This window comes from Jaculus jaculus, chromosome 11 (genome assembly GCF_020740685.1).
Source record: "Jaculus jaculus isolate mJacJac1 chromosome 11, mJacJac1.mat.Y.cur, whole genome shotgun sequence".
In the NCBI taxonomy this organism is placed as follows: domain Eukaryota; kingdom Metazoa; phylum Chordata; class Mammalia; order Rodentia; family Dipodidae; genus Jaculus; species Jaculus jaculus.
The window spans coordinates 111,514,623-111,539,855 of NC_059112.1; the positions used below are offsets into that span (position 1 = coordinate 111,514,623).

Sequence of the window (25,233 nt, forward strand, 5' to 3'; positions counted from 1 at the left end):
TAGCACAGATTCTATCTGTTAGGCTACATGTGGGCCTAGGTGCCACAGAGTCAGTGTCACTCAGGTTCTTGGCCAACCACACTCCCACAGCAGAGTCCCAAACTGAGAATCAAGTTCGTCTGGAAATTGTTTCTGCCTGTAGCAAGTGGTAGACTCCATGGAGCCAGTCCAGGACTTTGGTCGCTGAACGTTTAAGGCACTTGCCAGCAAAGTGAAAGGACTCAGGCTTAATTCCCCAGGACCCACATAAGCCAGATGCACAAGGTGGCACATGCTTCTGGAGTTTGTTTGCAGTGGCTGAAGGCCCTGGTATGCCCATTCTCTCTCTATCTGCCTCTTTCTCTCTCAAATATAAATAAAAATAAAATATTCAAAAAAATTTTAGGGCTGGAGAGATGGTTTAACGGTTAAGCACTTGCCTGTGAAGCCTAAGGACCCTGGTTCAAGGCTCAATTCCCCAGGACCCACGTTAGCCAGATGCACAAGGGGGCGCACGCATCTGGAGTTCGTTTGCAGTGGCTGGAAGCCCTGGCACGCCCATTCCCTTTTATCTGTCTCTTTCTCTCCCTCTCTCTCTGTCACTCTCAAATAAAGAAATAAAAATGACAAAAAAAATATTAAAAACAAAATTTTAAAGACATTTCTGGGGCTGGAGAGATGGCTTAGTGGTTAAGGTACTTGCCTACAAAGCCTAAGGATCCAGGTTCAACTGCCCAGTACCCACATAAGCCAGATGCACATAGTTGCGCATGCATCTAGAGTTCGCTTTCAGTGGCTAGAAGATCTGGCACACCCATTCTCTCTCTCTCTCTCTCACTCACTCTCTTATCTGCCTCTTTGTCTCACAAATAAATATATATAAAGATACTAATAAAAAAAGACACTGCTGTTTGGTTATGGCTCATCAGATGACCTCATCTTAACTTGCTGACATCTACAGAAACCTTCCTTCCAAAGAAAGACACATCACAGATGCCAGAGTAAGACCCACGATTCAAGCCATAACAGAAACTGTCTACAACCTCCTCAAAATTCCAGTTTCCCCATCACTCTTTTTTTTTTTTTTTTTTTTTTGGTTTTTCGAGGTAGAGTCTCACTCTGGTCCAGGATGACCTGGAATTAACTCTGTAGTCTCAGGGTGGCCTTGAACTCATGGCGATTCTCCTACCTACCTCTGCCTCCCGGGTGCTGGGATTAAAGGCATGCGCCACCACACCCGGCGCCCATCACTCTTGATGTATAACACACTTCCTATTTCACAAGTGAAATTGAATTTCCTGTCTCTCTCTCTCTTTCATTCCTCGACCCTTTATAATCTCTCTTTTGCCACCTTAATACCACCCAAGCAGCTGCAGTCATCAGCGACTTTTTTGTGTACCTCCTGAGGGTTTGGGTAGCTCATCTTGCCAGCTACACATTCCCAGGAAGATCTCTGGGAAGCAGGCTGGAAACGGTAGGGCTGTGTTGCAGTCAGATTCGTATTGCTGGTAGAAATCACCCAACCAAGAGCAGCTTGTGGGGAAAAGAGGATGGGGGGGGGACTACAAGCTCGAGGGGATGCTCCACAATAGCAGGGGGAAACAATGGCATGAGCAGAGGGTGGACATCACCCCCTGGTCCACATAAGGCAGCTAACAGGAACAGGAGAGTGTGCCAAACACTGACAGGGGAAAACTGGCTATAACACCCATAAGCCCACTCCCAATAATACATTGCTTCCTGGAGGCTTTAATTTCCAATTGCCATCAGCTGGGAAACCTAGCATCCAGAACACCTAAGTTGATAGGGGACACCTGAATCAAACCACCACATTCCACCCCTGGCCCCCATAAACTGGTAACCATTCATGATGTAACATGCAATGCATTCACCCAACTTTAAAAGTCCTCATAGTTTTTTTTTAATCAAATCCAATGATGTTCATACATCCCCATAGTCCAAGATCTTTAACTGAGCCATAGTTTTGAGCCAAAAAAAACATAATGGCACAGAATAAATATGCACACTGCAAAAGATGGCATGGGACATAGCAAAGAAATACTCAAGCAATACATGATTTAAACAGGGCAAACACCAAACTCTATAGCTCCAACTCCAACAACTCTCCAGTGACAAGTCTCTGGAGTTCCAATTTCGCCCCTCCAGCTAAGCTACTCACAGTCCTGGAAAACTTCATTGGGGCTGGCAGCTACCTTCAGCAGCCATCTCATGGTCCCGGCATCTCCACTGGGTCTCCACTACAATCCACGGTTCATGGCCCCATGGAGTCTCCATGCAGGCATCCAGCAAACCTGCTTCACACTGCCCATGGCCATTTCCAAAACACAAGACCGTGTTGCAAACTTAATGACCCTCTCTTTCCTGCATTTCTTACACTTCACAATACCAGGTAGGGTGCCAGTTTGTTAATCCAGGGGGGAATAAAGCAGAATTTGAAGAACAGAACACTCCTTGAGCACTCAGAGTCTACATTCTTCCTGTTGCCCCAGTGCAGGTTAGCTGGCCCAGTCTCAAAGGTTGTAATCTCTCAATTGCAGCTGAGCGGGCAGAAGTTCGCCCAGGGATTTTTTTTTTTTTTCTGTGCCATATCCCTCTGCTCACCCCAGTTTATTTCTACGCAAAGCAGCCCTGCACAACTTCTCAGGATATAGGCATAACAACAAGCTCCTCACACCAACTGCTGGCCCAGTCCAAGCAAAGCTTTCTCAACCTCATAAGCCAAACCTCACAGTCCATAGTTCTTAATTGCATTCAGGTCTTTCAACTCTGACCAGAATAGTCCATCAAGATGTACTTACAGTACTTCAAGGTGTGTCTTAGGCCAAGGTTTCAAATCCTTCCACATTCTTCTTGAAAATCGGCTCCAAAAGGCCAAAGCCACACAGTCGGGTGTCTAGCAGCAATCCCACTCCTCGGTACCACTTTACTGCTGCAGTCCGGTTCACATTGCTGGTAGAAATCACCCAGCCAAGAGCAGCTTGTGGGATAAAATAGGTTTATTTTGTCTTACAGGCTCAAAGGGGAAGCTTCCCGATGGCAGGGAAAACGATGGTATGGGCAGAGGGTGGACATCACTTCATGGCCCACATAAGGCAGACGACAAGAACAAGAGAGTGTGCCAAATACTGGCATGGGGAAACTGGCTGTAACACCCATAAGCCCGCCCCCAACAATACACTGCCTCCAGGAGGCTTTAATTTCCAATTGCTATCATCTGGGGGATCTAGCGTCCAGAACACCTAAGGTGATAGGGGACACCTGTCTCAAACCTCCACAGGCCTTGTCTCCACAGCCTCTTAGTGGGCTTTGTCAGCTTTTTCGTTCCAAATCATAACAGTGTTCAAAGTTACTTCTTACAGCCTTTGATCTCTCTTCTCCTTCTGTGATCTTGGCCTTCCCTGTGACCGTCCATCAGTGGACGACTTGCAAACATTTATCTTCTGTCCAGAAGGCACCAAGTCCATCTGCCTGTGTAACTCACTGTGCATGTTAGAGACCTAAAACACTACAAGTCCAAAATAGAACTGAAATTTCCCTACTCTTCCTCTGCCTCACACTTGCATCCACTGCCTCAGTGTTGCCCAGAAAAGGAAATTGGTTGTGAGCTGGTTTTTTTTTTGTTGTTGTTTTTTGGTTTTTCTAGGTAGGGTCTCATTCTAGACCCAGGCTGACCTGGAATTCACTCTGTAGTCTGGGGGTGGTCTCATACTCAGGGCAATCCTCCTGCTGCCTCCCAAATGCTGGGATTAAAGGTGTGCCCCACCATGACCAGTAAGATAATTTTTTTTTGCAGGTATGCATGCATGTTTGTATGTGTGCAGGCCAGAAGTTGATGTTGGATTTCTTCCTCATTCTTCACTTCTTTATGTATTTATTTATTTTTATTTTTTTCAAGGTAGAGTCTCACTCTATGTAACCCAGGCTAACCTGGAATTCACAGCAGAGGTAGGAGGATCACCATGAGTTCAAGGCCACTGTGGGACTACAGAGTGAATTCCAGATCAGCTTTTGCTACAGTGAGACCCTACCTTGAAAGACCAAAGAAAAGAAAAGAAGAGAAAAGCAAACAAACAAAATTTTTTTTTAATTTAGAAAACTTAAAACATACAACAATTTCATTAATTTCTTTTTCTTTATTTATTAGAGATCAAGAGAGGGAGAGAGAGCAAGCAAGCACCAGGGCCAATAGCCTCTGCAAACAAACTCCAGACATATGCGCCACCATATGTATCTGGCTTATGTGGGACTTGGAGAATCAAACCTGGATCCTTAGGCTTCACAGACAAGCACCTTAACCTCTAAGCCATTTCTCTAGCCCATGTTTTTTAATTTCCTTTTATTTTTATTTATTTATTAGAGACCGAAAGAGCAACAATTTCTTATGTTTCCAATTGGCACAAGGAAAATATTAGGATTTCAATACAAAGATTTACTGGGCTGTGATGTGGTCTCAGTTACAGCAGGTATAACTAAAGTGTGCTACTAATCCCAGTAAGAAAAAGAGAAGAGGGCCGGGTGTGGTGGCGCACGCCTTTAATCCCAGCACTCAGGAGGCAGAGGTAGTAGGATCACCCTGAGTTTGAAGCCACCCTTAGACTATGTAGTGAATTCCAGGTCAGCCTGGCGTCGAGTGAGACCCTGCCTTGAAAAAACAAAAAACAAAACAAAACAAAAAATCCAGAAAGAAAAAGAAGAGGGCTGGAGAGATGGCTTAGTGGTGGAGGTGCTTGCCTGTGAAGCCCAAGGACTCAGATTTGATTTCCCCACTACCCATGTAAGCCAAATGTACAGGGAATTCATTGGCAGTGACTAGAGGCCCTGGCGCACCTGTTCTCTCTCTCCTTCTCTCTCTGAAATAAATAATTAAAATATAAAAAAGAAAGAAAATCAGAATATCAATGTAAAAATGTACTACTTATTCACCAAATCTTTTTTTATTAAGAAATTTCTATTTGTTTATTTATTTACTTATTTGAGAGAGAGAAAGAGAGGCACATAGAGAATGGGCACACCAGGGCTTCTAGCCCCTGCAAACACACTCCAGACACATGTGCCACCGTGTGCATCTGGCTTATGTAGGTCCTGGGGAACCTAGCCCCCAAGTGTTTTTGTTGTTGTTTTTCAAGGTAGGGTCTTGCTCTAGCCCAGGCTAACCTGGACTTCATTATGTAGTCTCAGGGTGGCTTTGAACTCATGGCAGTCTTTCTACCTATGTCTCTCAAGTACACACTACACCTGGCTCCAAATCTACCTTTTTTTTTTTTTTTTTTTTTTTCGAGGTAGGGTCTCACTCTAGCCCAGGCTTGACCTTGAATTCACTATGGAGTCTCAGGGTGGCCTTGAACTCACAGCGATCCTCCCACCTCTGCCTCCCAAGTGCTGGGATTAAAGGCATATGCCACTACGCCAGGCCAAATCTATCTTTTTTTTTTTTGGTTTTTTGAGGTAGGGTCTCAGTCTAGCCCAGGCTGACCTGGAATTCACTATGTAGTCTCAGGGTGGCCTCAAACTCATGGCAATCCTCCTACCTCTGCCTCCCAAGTGCTGGGATTAAAGGCGTGCACCACCACGCCTGGCTCAAATCTACCTTTTTAAAAAAAAAAAAAATTTTTATTTATTTATTTGAGAGCGAGAGATACAGAAATAGGCAGGTAGAGAGAGAGAGAGAGAGAATAGGCATGCCAGGACCTTCAGCCACTGCAAACAAACTCCAGATGCATGCGCCCTCTTGTGCGGCTGGCTTATATGGGTCCTGGGTAGTGGAACCTGGGTCCTTTAGCTTTGTAAGCAAGTGCCTTAACCGCTAAGCCCCTACCTTTTTTTTTTTTTTGCTGGGTGTAATAGCACATACCTTTATGAGAGAAAGGGCACAGAGAAAGAGAGAGAGAATTGGCGTATTGCGTGCCAGGGCCTCCATCCAGCCACTGCATTTGAACTTCAGACACATGTTCCACCTTGTGCACATGTGCAAACTTGCACACTTGTATCACCTTGTGTGTCTGGTTTACATGGGATCTGGAGAGTCGAACATGGGTTATTAGGCTTCATGGCCAAGTGCCTTAACTGCTAAGCCATCTCTCCCTCAAATATATATATATATTTTTAATATTTTTTGTTCATTTTTTATTTATTTATTTGAGAGCGACAGAGAGAGAAAGAGGCAGAAAGAGAGAGAGAATGGGCGCGCCAGAGCCTCCAGCCACTGCAAACGAACTCCAGATACGTGCGCCCCCTTGTGCATCTGGCTATCGTGGGACCTGGGGAACCGAGCCTTGAACCGGGGTCCTTAGGCTTCACAAGCAAGCACTTAACCGCTAAGCCATCTCTCCAGCCCTCAAATATATATTTTTAAAAAGAAGAAAGTGCAATAAAAGGAAAAGATAGGGCTGGAGAGATGGCTTAGCTATTAAGGCGCTTGCCTGCAAAGCCAAAGGACCCAGGTTCAATTCCCCAGAACCCAAGTGAGCCAGATGTACAAGGTGACACATGTGTCTGGAGTTTGTTTGCAGCAGCTGAAGGCCTTGGTGCACCTGTATTCTCTTTCTCTCTGTTTTTTTTTCTCTCTCTCTCTTTCTTTTTTATTATTTTATTTTATTTTACTTATTTATTTTTTATTTTATTTACTGTTTTTCAAGGTAGGGTCTCACTCTAGCCCAGGCTGACCTGGAACTCACTATTTAGTCTCAGAGTGGCCTCAAACTCACAGTGATCCTCTTATCTCCGCCTCCCAAGTGCTGGGATTAAAGGCATGTGCTAACATGCCTGGCCTTTCTCTTTCAAATTTTTAAAAAATTTAAAATCAACCATTAGGTCTGGGGAGAAAGCTCACTTGTTAGGTGCTAGCCAATGAAGCCTAAGGACCCAGGTTCAGTTCCCCAGTACCTACATAAGCACAGCTGGTTCATGCATCTGGAGGTCCTGGCACACACATTCATATTCTCTCTCTTTTTCTCAAATAAATAAAAATTAAAAAAAAATAGGGCTGGACATGGTGGCACACACCTTTAATCCCAGCACTTGGGAGGCAGAGGTAGGAGGATCACCGTGAGTTTGAAACTGAGGTCAACCTGAGACAAAGTGAATTCCACATCAGCCTGGGCTAGAGCAGGACCCTACCTCGAAAACCAAAAAATAAATAAAATAGAGCTGAAAAGATGGGTTAGTGGTTAAGGGACTTGTCTGTGAAGCCTAAGGAACCAGGTTCAATTCCCCAGTACCCATGTAAGCCAGATGCACAAGGTGGTGCATGCATCTGGATTTTGTTTGCAGTGGCTGGAGGCCCTTGTGCACACATTCTCTCTCTCTCTCTCTCTCTATTTGCTTCTTTCTCTTTATCCTCCCCCTCCCTCCCTCTCTCTTTCAAATACATAAAGTATTTTTTTTAAATATTTTATTTATTTATTTGAGAGTGACAGAGACAGAGAGAAAGCTAGATAGAGGGAGAGAGAGAGAGAATGGGCGCGCCAGGGCTTCCAGCCTCTGCAAACGAACTCCAGACGCATGCGCCCCCTTGTGCATCTGGTTAACGTGGGACCTGGGGAACCGAGCCTCGAACCGGGGTCCTTAGGCTTCACAGGCGAGCGCTTAACCGCTAAGCCATCTCTCCAGCCCAACATAAAGTATTTTTTTAAAGATAAAAAGAAGCCGAAAAAGAAAAAAAAAAAAAGAAGCCGGATGTTGTGGCACATGCCTTTAATCCCAGCACTTGGGAGGCAGAGGTAGGAGGATCACCATGAGTTCAAGGCCACTCTGAGACTACATAGTGAAGTCCAGGTCAGCCTGATCTAGAGTGAGACCCTACCTTGAAAAAAACATTTTTATATATAGATAGATAGAGAGACAGAGAGAGAGAAAGTAAATTATATTTTTATTTTTTTAAACTTTTTTTTTTATTATTTATTTATTTGAGAGCGACAGACACAGAGAGAAAGACAGATAGAGGGAGAGAGAGAGAATGGGCGCGCCAGGGCTTCCAGTCTCTGCAAACGAACTCCAGACGCGTGTGCCCCCTTGTGCATCTGGCTAACGTGGGACCTGGGGAACCGAGCCTCGAACCGGGATCCTTAGGCTTCACAGGCAAGCGCTTAACCGCTAAGCCATCTCTCCAGCCCAGAAAGTAATTTTTTTAAATTAATCATTACATTTCCTTACTAAGTAGCTGTTCTGATCTTCTAGCTGATGTGTTAAAAGTACTGCCACTGTTGACGGTGTGGGATTTTACCTCCTGTCCTACCCAGGGAGAAGCTGTGCCTGAGACCCACATTGAGAGGTCCTTCCAGGTCACTTCCCTATGCTGGCACCCAACACGGCTGGTCCTGGCTATTGGCTGGGAGACGGGAGAAGTAATAATGTTTAACAAGCAGGACAAGGAGCAGCACACGATGCCCCTGACACACACTGCTGACATCGCCATCCTCAGCTGGAGCACCAGTGGGAGCTGCCTGGTGTCTGGAGACAGGGTAAGTGCCCAGGGACTCTCCCCCCCAGCATGCTTTAGGGTGCATGAAGTGAAGGGTGCTAAAGACCACATTACTTACAATGCGTGCTTCCCAGTTTCAACTCATCCTTCTAGGTGTTACTGCAGATTTTATTTTATAATTGAAGCAAGCTTTGACATATTTATTCTGATACCATTGTATGGCAAAGGTAGGTAGGTCTATAATTTAAAAGTAAATTTTGTTAGGAAATTGCATCAGCAGAAATGGGGTGAGTGCCCAATATACCATCATCACCTTTGTGGCACTCCAGAATCATCCACGTCAATAAACACATTCCTCGTGACCCAGGAGTGCTGTGTCTGTCACAGACAGGGCTTATTAATTGGGGACATTTTGAAGTGTTAGGAGACTCTTTTCTTTAATCATAACTTAAGCGGAAGAATGAGGCTGAGAAACCCTGGTTTGACTCATGTACAGCAGAAATCTTACAATGTGTTTGTTTATTTTAACTGAAGGTAACCCATTGGTGTATGTCAGAGACGAAGACTTGTGAAAGGCTTGTAGAGTAAAAGACCCTCCAGCACACGTGCTGTGTAGGATCTCCCCGGCTTCTTTTTCAGAGACGCAGACACACACTTTTCAAGCCTTGGGAGAAGTTGAGAGGCAAGTGGGAGGAATACCAAGCTGTCCTTCGCATGGGCTCACTGATACATCTGCTGTCTCGCTTCTTGTGTGTGCTTGTTCCTGAATGTTTGCACATTCACCACTGACATCGTGATCTTTCACTCCTAAACCGTAGGTGTCAGTCACCCAAAAGCTAGTGTGCTGTTTACATAACCACAAATTATTGGTCACATTCAGGAAACTAAACACAATACTTCTACCCTATGTGCAGTTCATATTAAAATTTCTCCTGCTGTCTTCAGTATCTGTCATTGTCTTTCACATTTTAGCCAAGACCAATTTCGTGGTCTATCTTTCTTTCCCTCTCCCCCCCTCCCTTGCTTTTTCTTGTCTTTCATGACATTGACACTTTGAGTCCAAACTTAAAGGCACATGCCACCATGTCCTATTTTAAACATTTTGTATTTATTTTCAAGTAGAAAGAAAATGGGTGTGCCAGTGCCTCTAGCCTCTGCAAACAAACCTCAGACACATGCGCCACTTTGTGCATCTGGCTTTATATGGTGACCAGGGAATCAAACTGGGGTTGTTAGGTTTTGCAGGCAAGTGCCTTAACCACTGAGCCATCTCTCCAGCCTTGCTTAATTTTAAGTAAATTTTATTTTATTTATTTGAGAGAGATAAAGAGGCAGATAGAGAGGGAGAATGGGCACACCAGGGCCTTCAGCTATTGCAAACAAACTCCAGACACATGCACCACCTTGTACATCTGGCATGTGTGGGTCCTGGGAATCCTTTGGCTTTGCAGGCAACTGCTTTAACCACTAAGCAGTCCCTCCAGCCCCCTGCTTCATTTTAAAATATAGAATTTGGGCTGCAGAGATGGCTCAGTAGTTAAAAACACTTGCTTGCAAAGTCTAATGGCCCAGGTTCAATTCCCCAGTACCCAGGTAAAGCTAGATATACAAAGCTGTGCATTGTCTCGAGTTTGTTTGCAATAGCAGCAGACCCTGGTGCACCCATGCTTACTCTTCCAGTGTCTAAATAAATAAAATAAGCTATGGCTTAATATACACACTGTTTCTTGCTGTCATCATTTTATTCTGTACCATGGAGATTTTTCTGTAGTCATGTTAGGCAAGAACTCTGCTGACTACATCACTAGCTTTCAAGAGATGCTAATTTTCTTTCTGTTAATATTTGTATTCATTTATTTGCAAGTAGAGAGAGAGAGAGAGAAGAGAGACAGAGAATGGGCATGCCAAGACCAACAACCACTGCAAACTCCAGATGCATGTGTCGCTTTGTGCATCTGGCTTTATGTGGGTGCTGGGGAATCAAACCCAGTCATTAGGCTTTATGGACAAGCACCTAAACCACTGAGCCTTCTCTCCAGCACAAGATGCTACTTTTCTAAGCGAAGGTCTCATATCTAACACTTCCTCTGTGGGGAAACACGTACACTGTGACCAGCTGTTAGTTGGTACAAGCCCACAGTTAGTGTTTTGGGTGATATCCATCCAACCACAAGAGCGGGGGTATGGGATTAGGCACTGGCTCAGTGGAAGAATGCTGAATTCAATCCCCAGCACCCTAACAAAACAAAACACACCCTATAAGGACATACATCCTGAGCCCTGTTGGCTCACCTTGCATTTCGTCTTTTAATATTTTTATTTATTTATTTGAGAGAGACAGACCAGTTCCCTTGCATTTTTTGTCTTTCCCCTTGCATTTATATTATAAGCACATGCAAAATGATACAAGGTGCCTTTATCTGTACAGAATAAGACTGGAAACCATTGAAATGTTTATCAGCTGGTTAAATAAGTTATATTTTCATTTAGTTAAAAACCAAGGCCTGGAGAGATGACTTAGGTGCTTGCTTGCAAAGCTGACAGCCTGGGTTCAGTTCCAGATATACAAGGTGACATATGTGTCTGAAGTGTGTTTGCAGTGGCAAGAGGCCCTGAGGCATCCATATTCACCTGGCCCCCTTTCATATAAATAGCAATATGAAAACCCCAAGTACAAGAGAATAAGGAAGAAGTGTCGTTATGTCTCAATAGCACAACAATGTGCATCCAGTGACCATTGGTGTTTCTTTTTACTTTAATGTCATTTGCCATGTTTCTATGGGGCTATTCCTTTTTTTCTAGGTGAGTTTTCTTTTGTGTTGTGTTTAGTTCCTACCTAATGGCATTGTCCTGACCCCCAGATTCGCACTTCCTTGGTAATCATTCCCACCTTCCTGCTGAGGAACAATCTGATAATCCTTGTCTGAAATAGAATAATTCAAGATTATTGCATTTCATCATACTCATCTTGACAAAATTAAGAAACACTAACAAAATAGATTACTCAGGCATAAAATGAAACCCAGGTGTGAGCTAAGTCTCTTGAGTAAAACTGTTTAAGAAATACGTAATCCTTCTCAGACAATCTAATACTGTGCTAGAACTAATTTGATTATGAACTGGAGCAGAAGAGAAGTATACAAAATGAACAAACCAGCTGGGCGTGGTGGTGCACGCCTTTAATCCCAGCACTTGGGAGGCAGAGGTAGGAAGATCGCTGTGAGCTCAAGGCCACATTGAGACTACATAGTGAATTCCAGGTCAGCCTGAGCTACAGTGAGACCCTACCTCGAAACCACCCCCCAAGAAAAATTTAAAAAACGAATGAGCAAGCCTCCCTCACGAGGAGTGACATCAGGCTTCTCCATGGCCCACCAGAGCCCCTGCTGTGCTCACCTGTAGAACCAAGCCAGGCTGGCCAAAGCAAGAAGCTGCACTTAGTCAGTCTTAAGCCACCAGGCTGTCCTGTAGTCCTAGACAAGAGCACAGCTGGATTCAGGACAACTTTGGTTCAAGTCTAGACTCAGGGAAGGGATTTTGTAGACCAACTCACTCATATATGCCAGTCAGCAGTACCTGAGAAGGTGACTGTACCTAGAAGTGGACACTTTCCAGGGTTCCCACCAATGAAGTCCTATTGATAGAGATGAAGGTAGAATGTTACACAGGTCAGGCCATCATCCCTTCCTCGTGTTTCTTACAGAGCCCCATATAAGGATCAAGTAAACCTCTATCCCAACAGGTGACAAACAGTCTTTTCTCTTTTTTTTGGGGGGGGGGAGGTTCAAGGTATGGTCTCGCTATAGCCCAGGCTGACCTGGAATTTACTATGTAGTCTCAGGGTGGCCTCGAACTCACAGCAATACTCCTATCTCTGCCTCCCGAGTGCTGGGACTAAAGGTGTGCACCACCACACCCAGCTTAAATATTTTTAAATTTTTTTTTAAATTTGAGAGAGAGAGAATGGGCACGGCAGGGCCTCTAGCCACTGCAAATGAATTCCAGATGTATGCACCCCCTGGTACATCTGGCTTATGTGGGTCCTGGGGAAGCAAATCTGGGGCCTTAGGCTTCACAGGCAAGTGCCTTAACCACTAAGCCATCTCTCCAGCCCGACAAACCAGTCTTTAGCCAGACTTCTCAGTGATGTGTTATCAGGGCACTCAGCATTTTAGTCATATTTTGGCATAATAACATGCCACCAAAAAGCTACCGGAATACTCACTGCCTGTTCGCATTCACAAATAAGGCTGGTTTCACCTCAGGGGCAGTACTTCTTATAGGCTCGCTGTAACTAGTTATGTTGCATGAAATAAATTAAGAAAAGTTGAACGTGGAGACAGCCTTGATCACAGGAACTCCCATGGAATTGGCGAGACTTTGCATCCTCATGGACGTGGTGTGTGTGCCTGCTACGGTGTCTATGCCACCACAGGCCCCAAGCAATAGGGCCACCTTTAGGTTTTAGCCTTTAGGAAGATTAAGATGTGGCAAAAATTTCCAGGCCTGGGCCCTGGGGCGGTTCAACACACATTGTTTGGGATACCAAGCCAGAAGGTGGCAAAAATGAGGCAGAGGCGTCTCCAATTTAGTTCCTAAACCATTTACCTCGGGTTCACATTCCTAACTCAACAGGCAAAAAGCTGACAGAAAACATCTGTTTGTTTTTGTTTTTCAAGGTAAGTTCTCACTCTAGCCCAAGTTGACCTGGAATTCACTACGTCACCTCAGGCTGGCCTTGAACTCATGGCTATCCCTGCCTCCTGAGGGCTGGGATGTCATATACAGGAACTGTGTGTCATCTTTGCAGTCTTTCTGTAAATTAGTCCATGCCAAATATCAGTTTGATGTGAGGAACTAAACAAGTGAGCTCCTATCTTTAGGGAATGATGAAGGGGAGGAGGTGAAAACTTCTGAATGGCTTGGAATTTCCATGGGTCAAATGTAGTGCCACAGTTCTTTTTGAGGAATAGCCTAGTATCATTCACCTTTCACCAGTGCTCCTGTAAGGATATTTGCTCACACATGCTGTTGGCCTCTTACAGCTTGGAGTCCTGCTCCTATGGAGGTTGGACCAACGAGGCCGTGTGCAGGGAACACCTCTCTTGAAACACGAGTATGGGAAACACCTCACCCACTGCATCTTCCGGCTTCCCCCTCCTGGAGAGTAAGTGTGTGACCCCGGTGTTCTGGCCTGTCTTCCTTTACTTGTGGGAGGAGGTTGGTTCATGACCCAAGTGGGCCCAGCCCCTGATCATTCCATGAATCCTGACTAGTGTGTCTTTGCTCTCAGAGATCTGGTGCAGTTGGCAAAGGCGGCAGTGAGTGGGGATGAGAAAGCCCTGGACATGTTTAACTGGAGGAAAAGCAGCTCTGGGAGCTTCCTGAAGACAGGGTCTCAAGAAGGACTATCATTCTTTGTCAGTCTGGTGGATGGTAAGGAATTTGAGATAGGACTCTAGAAGTCAGCATGTGAGGGGATTCTGGCCAGGATCTTAGGCTGGCAGTAGTGCTTCTGTGTAAAATTTATGCAGTAATTCCACAAGCACTTTCAGGACTTGGGTTCTCTGCAAGTGTTTTCCTATGTGGACAACGCTGTGCTTGGATCTGCCATGGCAGAGGTGAGGCCACTTTCATTTTTGTGAAAGAGTTCTCCTAAAGAAATGATTTCTGCTAGAGTTGATGGCACACTCCTTTACTCCCAAACTTGGGAGGCAGGGGTAGGAGGATTGCTGTGAGTTCAAGGCCATCCTAAGACAACATAGTGGATTCCAGGTCAGCCTGGGCTAGAGCAAGACCATACCTTAAAAAACAAACAAAAACATTTATTTTCTTTTTTGTCTCTCTTTTTTTTAAAAAATGTAAGAATTCACTGTGTAGCCCAGGCTGGCCTCAAACTGACGAGTCTTCCGCCTCAACCTCTTTAAGTGCTGGGGTTATAGGGAAGTGCAGCTGTACCCAGCTCTGAGGAAGCTTTTAATCAGGACTTCCACTGTCACTACATATCATCAGACACAGTGGAGGCGGTTCTAAAGATTCTTTTGTGGCTCCCCATTACTCAGTTTACGTAATTATCAGGCACCTGCTGTATGCCATCTCCAATAATGAAGCATGAGAAGGATGGAAACGGTTTGCACTTGCAACCTGTACTCACGTCCATGCAGTCTGGGCTAAGTACCTCCTGCTGATTTTTGTGGGGTTTTGAGCTCAGGCTAACCTAACATTCATGGCAGTCCTCCTGCCTTAGCTTCCTGAGGGCCGGGGTCACAGGCACCACCGTGCTCAGCTCCTATCTGTTGGTTTAAATGCCATTGCTGCTCATTGTAAGCAGGAAACAGGCATCCTAGCCAAGGCTGAAACAGATGTACTGTGACGCTCAAGGGAAAGAGCCTTTGACAGTCACATGTCTGGCAGAGATAGGAGAGGAGAGCTGAAGGAAGTGGCTTTGACAGTCACGTGTCTGGCAGAAGAGAGGAGAGCTGAAGGAAGTAGGTAGGCTTGAGAAGGAGGGAGATTGCTGCCAATGGCAGCACCACGCAGCCTGCTCTGATGAATTGTGGGGTTTGTAGTTTTGAATAGGTGAAACCTTTCCTTTTAGGATGCAGAGAGATAGAACCAGGTTGGAGAGATGGCTTGGCAGTAAAGGCACTTGCCTGCGAAGCCTAAGGACCCATGTTCGACTCTCCAGATCCCACGTAAGCCAGATGTACAATGTGACACAACATGCAAGGCCGCACATGCACACAAGATGGCACACATGTCTGGAGTTCTATTGCAGTGGCTGGAGGCCCTGGTGTGCCAATTTTCTCTCTCTCTTGAGAGAGAGAACCAATGAAGGAGGGAATTTAGGAAGAAGTCCCAGAGGTGATGGGGATGTGAGGACACCTTGGGAAGATTCTGACATGGAGTGAGATGAGGCACATGGAGGGAAGGACACTGGTGGCTTGAAAGAAGGGATATGCAGAGCTGTGGCAGAGTCTCAGCTCTAGGGAGGGTTGTAGATCTCTGTCTGTCACCGAAGCTATGGGCTTTATGGACTTCAGTTTTCCTGTGTGGAAGAGCCAGGTTTAAAGGAGTGTCTGCAATGTTGTTGCCTGGAAAAGTACTTAAACTTGAGCCTGCCACATAACATGTGCTTATTAAATATAAATTATTGTTACAGTCAGCCTAGATAACCTTGAATTTAATCAGAGCTCTAGTTATTGATTCAGAATGAAATTAAACAAGAGGGCACAAGGGCCCCCTGAGGAGGCTCCTGCAGAGGTTCCGACAGAGCCAGAGAATCCTGGGAACTCACAGGGACCTTACCCATCACCCAGAGATACTTAAGGAACAGAGGAGGCAGACCTGCTGACCAGTGTTGGAGCAGCAGCTCAGGGCAGGCAGGAAGAGGTGGTGAGGACAAGGGCCTCTGTGATCCTGTTGATGCCTACAGCTTAGAAGCCAAGACCTAGGGAAGACAAAAGAGGGATGGGCAGAGAGAGCCAGGTGGGATGGCAGATGACTCACCAACACAGGGACTGGGGGCCAAGGAGCAAGGTCATCATTGAGGGGCTCATTGTAAGGAGGATCTAAGTGAGCCTAAAGTTAGCAGAAATGATGGAAGAGTTTCGAGGCTAAGAATCCGATGGGCTGGATGCTAACTGGTGTCCTTCAGGGTGCAGTGGATAAGGAATACATAGACAGCTAAGCCAAGGCTGACCTAGCCAGTCAGATATGATTTCAGAGACAGTAGCCTGCAAAACATTATGGCAAATATTTGAAGTTCTTATAAAGAAGATGCTTTATTTTGGAAACATCCTTAAGTAGATAGAAAAAGCTGCTCATGGGTGTCATGGAAACACAGACAAGCCAGGAGCCCCAGCATAGTGACCTCCCTCTGTCCCCAGGGACAGTGCACTATGTGAATGAAAAAGGCAAGACCGCCCAGGTGGCATCCGCAGACAGCTCCATCCAGACTCTGTTCTACATTGAGAAGAGAGAGGCACTGGTGGTGGTCACAGAGAACCTGCTGCTGTCCCTGCATCTGGTGGCCCCTGGGGGGGGAGCTGAAGAAGTGATGAAGGTAGGTAGGAGAACAAGGCTCTGGGCCAGCATGGCTCCCAGGCTCCCCTGCTGTGCTGCTTCCCTCTCTCTCTCTCTCTCTTTCTCTCCCTCCCTCTCTCTCTCTCTCTCTCAGAGTAACCACTGTCACTTGGGCTCCAGAGCAGTGAGACTGGCTGGCAGTTCCATATCACTTTGTGTTGTTGTTGTTGTTATTTATTCCCAAGGTGCAGTTTAGCTCTAGCCGAGGCTAACCTGTAACCCCGGGCTACCTCAGCTCAGTACTGCTTTTCACTATAGGCCACTGCACAGGTGAGGAACCAAAAGATTTTCCAGTGTCTGGCGGTGTGGAGAGGGCCAGGGGAGCCTGCGCATGCCCCCAGGCTGTGCTCTCTCAGCTAGTGAGCTTGAGCTGACCAAAGAATACCACTCACTTGCAGGATGTCATTGGAAGGCCACAATATAGCTAGATGGGAAAGCTAAATTGCCCCATTTTCTAGGTATGTGCAGGGAGAGGGCTCTGAGGGTTGGCTGTCCCAAAGCTTGGGTAAGGTCACCCAGAATCCACTGCAAGGGGCTTCCATATCATGTCTCTCACAGCTGCTATCTACCCAGGTATGTGCAGTTTTTTTTTACACAATGGGTGTGTTCATTACCCTGCTTGAATTACAGTGTTCTAAGACTCTGTGTCCATGAAGGACAGACTGTGGTGCGTTTCTGACACCTTCCATATGGATGAGAGGTCCACTGTAAAGACATCAGGTGCCACACACTCCTGGATGAGAGAACACCTGTGCAGCCTAGGCTAGTCTTGAACTCTCTCTTTTTTTATTTTTTTCATTTATTTATTTATGTTTTATTTGAAAGTGACAGACAGAGAGAGAAAGAGGCAGATACAGAGAGAATGGGTGTGCCAGAGCCTACAGCCACTGCAAGCGAACTCCAGACGTGTGCACCCCTTGTGCATCTGGCTAACGTGGGTCCTGGGGAATTGAGCCTCAAACCAGGGTCCTTAGGCTTCACAGGCAAGCGCTTAACCGCTGAGCCATCTCTCCAGCCCTGGTCTTGAACTCTTGATCTGCCTTAGCCTGCCTGTATGGTTATAAACCTGAGCCCCCATGACCTTTTTTATGGAATGGGGGAGGTTTATTTTTGTGGAGTTTTTTTGTTGTTGTTCTTTTGGGGGGTTTGTTTGTTTGGTTCTGGTTTTTCAAGGTAGGGTCTCACTCTGGCCCAGGCTAACCTGGAGTTCACTATGGAGTCCCAGGCTGGCCTGGACCTTCTCCCACCTCAGCCTTCCCAGTACTGGTATTAAAAGCATGCACCAGCCAGGCATGGTGGCACACACCTTTAATCCCAGTACTCAGGAGGCAGAAGTAGGAGGATCGCTGTGAGTTTGAGGCCACCCTGAGACTACATAGTGAGTCCCAGGTCAGCCTGGGCCAGAGTGAGACCCTACCTCGAAAAACCAAAAAAAAAAAAAAAAGCATGCACCAGCCAGGTGTGGTGGCATATGCCTTTAATCCCAGCACTTAGGAGGCAGAGGTAGGAGAATCAATATGAGTTTGAGCCCACCCTGAGATTACATAGTGAATTCCAGGTCAGCCTGAGCTAGAGTGAGACCCTACCTCGAAAGTAAAAAAAAAAAAAAAAATTAAAAAGCATACAACACCATGCTGGCTCCAACTAAATTTAAAAATGTATGATTCTTGAAGATGCTGAACTTTCATACATCCTAAGTGACAAATCATGCCCCTAGACCAATGAGCCACTCCTCAGAGAATGCTGTAAGTTACAGAATTTATTGTATCTTATAGCAGCAATGGTTGTTAAGTAGCAACAGTCATGTGGACCTGGTGTCTGACTTAGCTTGGGCCGCCTTAACAAATAGTCATACATGTTTCTTACTCACAGTTCTTGAGACTGGAAGTCCCGAATCAGAGCTGCGGCCAATTTATTTTGTGGCAAAGGTTCTCTTCCTGGCTTAGAGGTAGGGTCTCGCTCTAGCCCAGGCTGACCTGGAATTCACTCTGTATTCTCAGGGTGGCCTCGAACTCACGGTGATCCTCCTACCTCTGCCTCCCGAGTGCTGGAATTAAAGGCATGTGCCACCATGCCCGGCCTGACTTATATTTTTAAAAACATTTTATTTATTTATTTGAGTGACAGAGAGACGGAGAATGGGTGTGCCAGGACCTTTAGCCACTGCAAACAAACTCCAGACGCATGTGTCACCTTGCGCATCTGGCTTTATGTGGTTACTAGGGAATCAAACCCGGGTGTCATTTGGCTTTGCTGGCAAGTGTATTAACCACTAAGCCATCTCTCCAGCCCTATTTTATTTATTTATTTATTGGTCTTTCAAGGTAGAGTCTCACTCTAGCTCGGGCTGACCTGGAATTCAGTATATTGTCTCAGGCTGGCCTCAAACTCACAGCAATCCACCTACCTCTGCCTCCTGAGTGCTGGGATTAAAAGCTTGCACCACGGGCTGGAGAGATGGCTTAGCGGTTAAGTGCTTACCTGTGAAGCCTAAGGACCCCAGTTTGAGGCTCGATTCCCCAGGACCCACGTTAGCCAGATGCACAAGGGGTCATACACGTCTTGAGTTCGTTTGCAGTGGCTGGAAGCCCTGGCACGCCATTCTCTCTCTCTCTCTCTCTCTCTCTCTCTCTCTCCCCTCCTCCTCCTCTCTCTGTTGCTCTCAAATAAATCAATAAAAATAAAAATAAATTAAAAAAAAAAGCTTGCACCACCACTCCCAGCTATTTATTTGTTTGTTTATTTATTTAGTTATAAGAAAGAGAATGGGCATGCCAGAGCCTCTAGCCACTGCAAACAAACTCTAGATGCATGCATTGGCTTACACGGGACTGGGGACTCAAACCTGGGTCCTGAGGCTTCACAGGCCAGTGCGCTAACCACTAAGTCATCTCGCCAGCCCCCTTCCTGGTTTATAGAGAGCTGCCCTTTCTCTGGGCCCTCACATGGACACAGACAGGATGAAGAGGGAGAGGGAACACACAGGAGCTTTGAGATGAGCTCTCTACGAACCTTCTCATAAAGCCAGGGTCCTGTTCAGCAAGGGCCCTCCTTCCTCTTAATCACCTCCTAAAGGCCTGTCTGCACAGTCACATAGCTGAAGGTGCTTCGCCACGTGGATCTGAGGTGATGCACCTGGCTTCAAGTACCTGCTCAGCTGCTCACTCAGTGGCTCCTGGGTCTCTACAAAGTGGGGACGTGGAGAGACCTGCCCCCCGGGCACAGTCATGATGCAGCTAGGAACACCCAGTTTGCTTAGCATTCACTCCAGAAGTGCCCGTTATGTGCCTAAGTTGCGGTTTGCGTCAACTGTGCACCTTGAGAAGGAGCTCACCCTCCGTTTCCAGTGTTTGTCCTGCGTGGCCTCCGCTGGGTGAGTCGCCATGCTGTCCCTGCAGACTGGATGCCAGGCTGACGATAACTGCCGTGGGCATCTCAGAAGAGTCACATGTTTCTTTCAAGTTGTTTTTTTTTTTCCCCTTGATTAGGTTGCCTTTATTTAACATTCTAAAAAGTGAGTATTGGAGTTAAATCAAGTTGTTTTTTTTTCTTGCACAGGTAAAGCTGAGTGGGAAAACGGGTCGCCGGGCAGACATTGCTTTGATTGAGGACTGCCTTCTTGTGACAGCGATAGGAGAAGCCGTACTCAGGTGAGAGCTTGTCTTCAAAAGCAGACCCCGGGGAAACTCACGTTATGAAATGGGAAAATGCAAAATTATGATAATCTTCCTTACGTTAGACATACCCTCCCTGTACTTCCCACTCCTGTCATTCAGGTAGCGTAACTACAGTAGCTATTCCTGGAGTCTCTTTGCCTGGTTTGGGGGCTGGGGGTTGTTTTGTTGTTTTGTTCTTGGGATGTGGTTGTTGCCTTGACTCGTTTCCAACTCCTGGGTCAAGCAATGTTCCTGCCTCAGTCTCCCAAGTAATTAGGACCACAGGTGTCCACTACTATACCTACCTCTGCATGGTTTTTGAGATTGGCATAGATAGAAGCAGATCTTTTAGTCTTTTTTGGCCACTTCAGCTAAATGTGGTGTGTGCCTTCTTTGTGTTGCCATATGTGGTTGATGTTCCTGTGTCCCGTTCATCCCTAATGTCATATATGAACATGAACTGTCTTTACAGCTGTTCTCATTATAAAAGATACGAAGCAGTCCTGGGCTTAACAGTGCTTTCTTTTCTTGTACCAAGAATCTAAAGAACATGTCTCTTTCCTGTCTTGAGAGCTTGCTGTACAGGCTTGACACAGCCATCAAGCAAAGAAGGGCACTAATGCATCCCTTTGTGGGGCTTTCCTCCTTCTATTGCAGATTTTGGGACCTGGAACGAGGAGAGAATTATATACTGAGTCCTCAGGAGAAGTTTGGCTTTGAAAAAGGAGAGAATATAAACTGTGTTTGTTTCTGTAAAGCCAAAGGTGAGATTCTTGGCTTGACATGAAAGTAATAGAACCAACTTTAAGCATTGTGTCCACAAAGAAAGAAAAAATAATCGTAGTGAAATTTAGAGCTTATTTAAAAAGATGATAAGTTGTTACTAATGTCAGTCATTACAGCCAGTCAAGTCTGAGCAAGTGACAATAAAGCTTTGATACTTCACATAATAGTGGGAAGATTTGGTCATGAGTGACAAACTGTATGTACACTGACGCCTGTATCCTTCTGAAGCCTCGTGAGATGGCATGTGTGCTGTGTGCATGAGGGAAAATACACGAATGCATGTGTGTGCACATGCATACAGACACACACCAAGGATAGGGGCTTAGAGGTGGGGCAGGGTGACACTGAGATGGCACCTGCTGAGTACTCAGCACCAATGGAGCACTAGGGAGGCTTGCATCGAGGAAGGCAACTGGAAAATCATCACCAACCACCACCCCTTAAATCCACTTTTTGACTCAATTTACATGCTTTTCATGTGCAGGTCTCCTAGCAGCTGGTACCAGTAAAGGGCGAGTAGCCATGTGGAAAAGAGTGCCAGGTTCCCCAAGCAACCAGTGGGTGGAGGGCAAGGACACGTGGGCTCTTCAAACACCTACCGAGCTTGAAGGAAACATCACACAAATACAGGTATGGCAAGTCACTCTGCAGGGGCATTTGATGCACTCATCTGCTGTACAAAATGGAGAAAATACTTAATGGTGATAAAAGTGACAATAATGAAAAATTTTAATGGTACATATGGTGGCACATCCCTGTAAATTCAGCACTCATGAACCTGAGGCAGGAGAAGCTTGAGATCAGACCAGTTTGGACTGCACAGCAAGATCTTGTCTAGAAACAAAAACAAAATAATTTCGAGCTGAGCGTGGTGATGTGCACCTTTAATTCTAGCACGGCTAAGGCAGAGGATCGCTGCCGTGAGTTTGAGGACACCTTGAGACTACAGAGTGAGTCCCAGATCAGCCTGGGCTAGAGGGAGACTCTACCTCAAAAAAACAACAAATAAGTAATTTTAAATGTCTTTTGAATTTTGGTATTGTAGATAAGGTATTAATATATACCCACCTATTCATTCTTCTGTCTCTCCCCCATGCATGTACATATATGTAAATATATTAAAAACAGCCTTTGGGGCTGGAAGGATGGCTTAGCAGTTAAGGCACTTGCCTGTGAAGCCTAAGGATCCATGTTCAACTCTCTGAGCCCCACGTAAGCCAGACGCACCAGGTGATGCAAGTGCACAAGGTGGCACACACATCTGGAGTTAGATTACAGTGGCTTGACGCCCTTATGCACCAATTCTGTCTTCCTCTCTGTCTCTCTCTCAGGCTCTCTCACATTAAAAAAAAAAAAAAAAAGGCCAGTCTGTTGGGCATGCCTCAAAAAAATTGCTTTTATCCAGGCGTGGTGGTGCATGCCTTTAATCCCAGGAATCAGGAGGCAAGGGTAGGAGAATCACCGTGAGTTCCAGGCCACCCTGAGACTACATAGTGAATTCCAGGTCAGCCTGAGCTAGAGTGAAACCCTACCTTGAAAAACAGACAAAGAAACAAAAAGCTTGGTTTTCAGAGACTGACATCTAATTCACTATGTAGTTTCAGGGTGGTCTTAAACTCACTTCAATCCTACTACCTCTGCTTCCCGAGTGCTGGGATTAAAGGCACACTCCACCACACCCAGAAAATAAATAAATTTTTTAAAAAATTTAAAAGGGCTGGAGAGATGGCTTAGCGGTTAAGCGCTTGCCTGTGAAGCCTAAGAACCCCGGTTGTTCGAGGCTCGGTTCCCCAGGTCCCACGTTAGCCAGATGCACAAGGGGGCGCACGCGTCTGGAGTTCGTTTGCAGAGGCTGGAAGCCCTGGCGCGCCCATTCTCTCTCTCTCCCTCTATCTGTCTTTCTCTCTGTGTCTGTCACTCTCAAATAAATAAATAAGTAATTTAAAAAAATTTTTAAAAATTAGGGAGCTTGGGAGATGGCTCAGTGGTTAAAGCACTTGCTTGCAAAGTCTGCTGGCCCAGGTTTAATCCCCCAGAACCCATGTAAAACCAAATGCACAAAGTGGCACATATATCTGAAGTTTAACTCACTGTCTCATGTACGTTCTGACTTTCATAAATAAATAATTTAAAAATGTTTTAGAACTAGGAAGATAGCCCAGTGGTTAAAGGTTCTTGCTTACAAAGCCTACTGGCCTGAGTTCAGATCTCCAGAACCCACATTTCCGCAGATGTCAAAAGTGGTACATGTGTTTCACACTCATTTGCAGTGATAAGAAGCCCTGACACCCACATACACATACAAGTAAATAAAAATATTTTTTAAATGTTAAGTACTAAGAAATGGTCTTCAGAAATGGTTTCTACCCTCATATGAAACACGTGTGTCTATGATCCCTGACCTTATATCCGTTTTATTTTTGCATTTGACTGTTCCTCATTCGGGACTGAAGTGGGGCTCCAGGAAGAACCTCTTGGCAGTGCGCAGCATCAACTCGGTGTCCATCCTCAGTGAGCAAGCCATGTCATCGCACTTGTACCAGCAGGTGGCCGCTGTGCAGATCTCTCCGAGCTTAGTCAATGTGTCCTTCCTGTCCACGGGGGGTACACACAGCCTGCGCACAGACATGCACATCAGTGGAGTGTTCGTCACCAAGGTGACTGCTAAGCACAACCTGTGGGGTTAGATGAAAGATCTGCTCATTTGTTGGGATAATTCAGACAGCAAGGGGTCTGGACAGCAGCTTGGGCCACTCTCATCTTCATCCTGATTATCTTACTCCCTGCATGTCCGTGTGTCCTAATCTTAAGACAAAAGAAAACTCACAAACATTTCACATAACATGCAAAGCAGTCCTAACTTGCACCACGGAGGACTCAGTGACCTAGTGTTGGACAATACTCAGTGATGAAGGAAGAGAGCAGGCTTCGAGATTGATCCATCTATCTATTTATCATCTATCTATCTATCTATCTATCTATCTATCTATCTATCTATCTATCTACTTGAGAGCAGGCCTTGGGAGTGTGTTGTGGGCGTGCAGTCTGTATCATTCTTCCTGACTTTTGCTTTTGGACATCCATGTTTATTTTAGGATGCTGTGGCTGTCTGGAATGGAAAGCAGGTGGCGATCTTTGAGCCTTCAGGATCCATCTTAAGGAATGCAGGTTGGAGTCTTTTCACGCCCACATGGGTTTCATAGCCCCTCTGTTGCCTCACCTCTTGGCACAGGTCTGGCAAGACACCCATGTCAGCTTGGTGGCTCTTGTCCAGAGCCAGTGCTTTAGCTCCAGCCCCATCCTAGGAGACAGTCAAGGTAGTTGAGAAGTGAGTGGAGATCCTGAATCCACAAGCCCTCCTGGACGGCATCTTATGAAGTGGTCAGGGTGGTTGAGCAGTGTGGTGAGACCCTAGGTCAACAAACCCTCTTGAGCTCCCAGGCTTCTAAATGGCTCAGACGTAGGCTGCATGAACACAAGCAAGGGAGGTGGATGCTGCACACCCATCCTCTGAAATTATTCTAGTCCCAGGTGCCCAGGGCCAGCTTCTGAGGGTCTCAGGTGGATCTGTTCTGACAACCCATCAATCTCTACACCTCATTGATCTCTCCAAATTTAGTATCTTCATCCTCCACTCTCCATATACTTATCTGAATTTCCTGGAGCTGCTATAAGAAATTGTCACATACTTGGTGGCTTAAGAACCACAGAAATTGACTGGGCGTGGTGGCACAGGCCTTTAATCCCAGCACTTGGGAGAGAAGCTGAGGTAAGAGGTTAATTTTGAGTTTGAAGCCAGCCTAGGATACAGTGAAAATCTTAAAAAAAAAAAAAAAAAAAAAAGGCATGGTGGCACACGCCTTTAATCCCAGCACTCAGGAAGCAAAGGTACAAGGATCACTGTGAGTTCAAGGCCACCCTGAAACTACATGGTGAATTCCAGGTCAGCCTGAGCTAAAGTGAGACCCTACCTCAAATAAATAAATGAATAAAATTAGAAAAAAAAAATTACGGGCTGCAGCAATGGCTCAGTAGGCAAGGCACTTGCTTGTAAAGTCTGCCTGGGTTGGATTCCCCAGGACCCACATAAAGCCAGATACACAGAGTGGCACATGCATCTGAAGTTTGTTTCCAGCAGCAAGAGGACTTGGCGCTCCCATTCTCTCTCTCCCTCCCTCCTAGCAAATAAAAGTAAAAAAAATTAAAAATAAAGGGCTGGAGAGATGGCTTAGTGGTTAAGTGCTTGCCTGTGAAGCCTAAGCCTGGTTTGAGGCTTGATTCCCCAGG

The 25,233-nt window shown here is 45.8% G+C and overlaps 1 protein-coding gene across 4 annotated transcripts in view; it reads left to right on the forward strand.

Annotated features, from left to right (window-relative positions):
• Positions 1 to 25,233, forward strand: part of Ift140 (intraflagellar transport 140) — a 92,029-nt gene that overhangs the window by 8,332 nt on the left and 58,464 nt on the right. For all 4 annotated transcript variants that reach the window (XM_045161592.1, XM_045161593.1, XM_045161594.1 and 1 more), the window contains 9 exons: positions 8,238 to 8,459; positions 13,465 to 13,586; positions 13,713 to 13,855; positions 16,309 to 16,484; positions 20,063 to 20,154; positions 20,818 to 20,924; positions 21,431 to 21,576; positions 23,400 to 23,603; positions 24,042 to 24,114. In XM_045161592.1, coding sequence (XP_045017527.1) covers positions 8,238 to 8,459; positions 13,465 to 13,586; positions 13,713 to 13,855; positions 16,309 to 16,484; positions 20,063 to 20,154; positions 20,818 to 20,924; positions 21,431 to 21,576; positions 23,400 to 23,603; positions 24,042 to 24,114 — 1,285 coding nt within the window. The remainder of the gene's footprint in view (positions 1 to 8,237; positions 8,460 to 13,464; positions 13,587 to 13,712; positions 13,856 to 16,308; positions 16,485 to 20,062; positions 20,155 to 20,817; positions 20,925 to 21,430; positions 21,577 to 23,399; positions 23,604 to 24,041; positions 24,115 to 25,233) is intronic.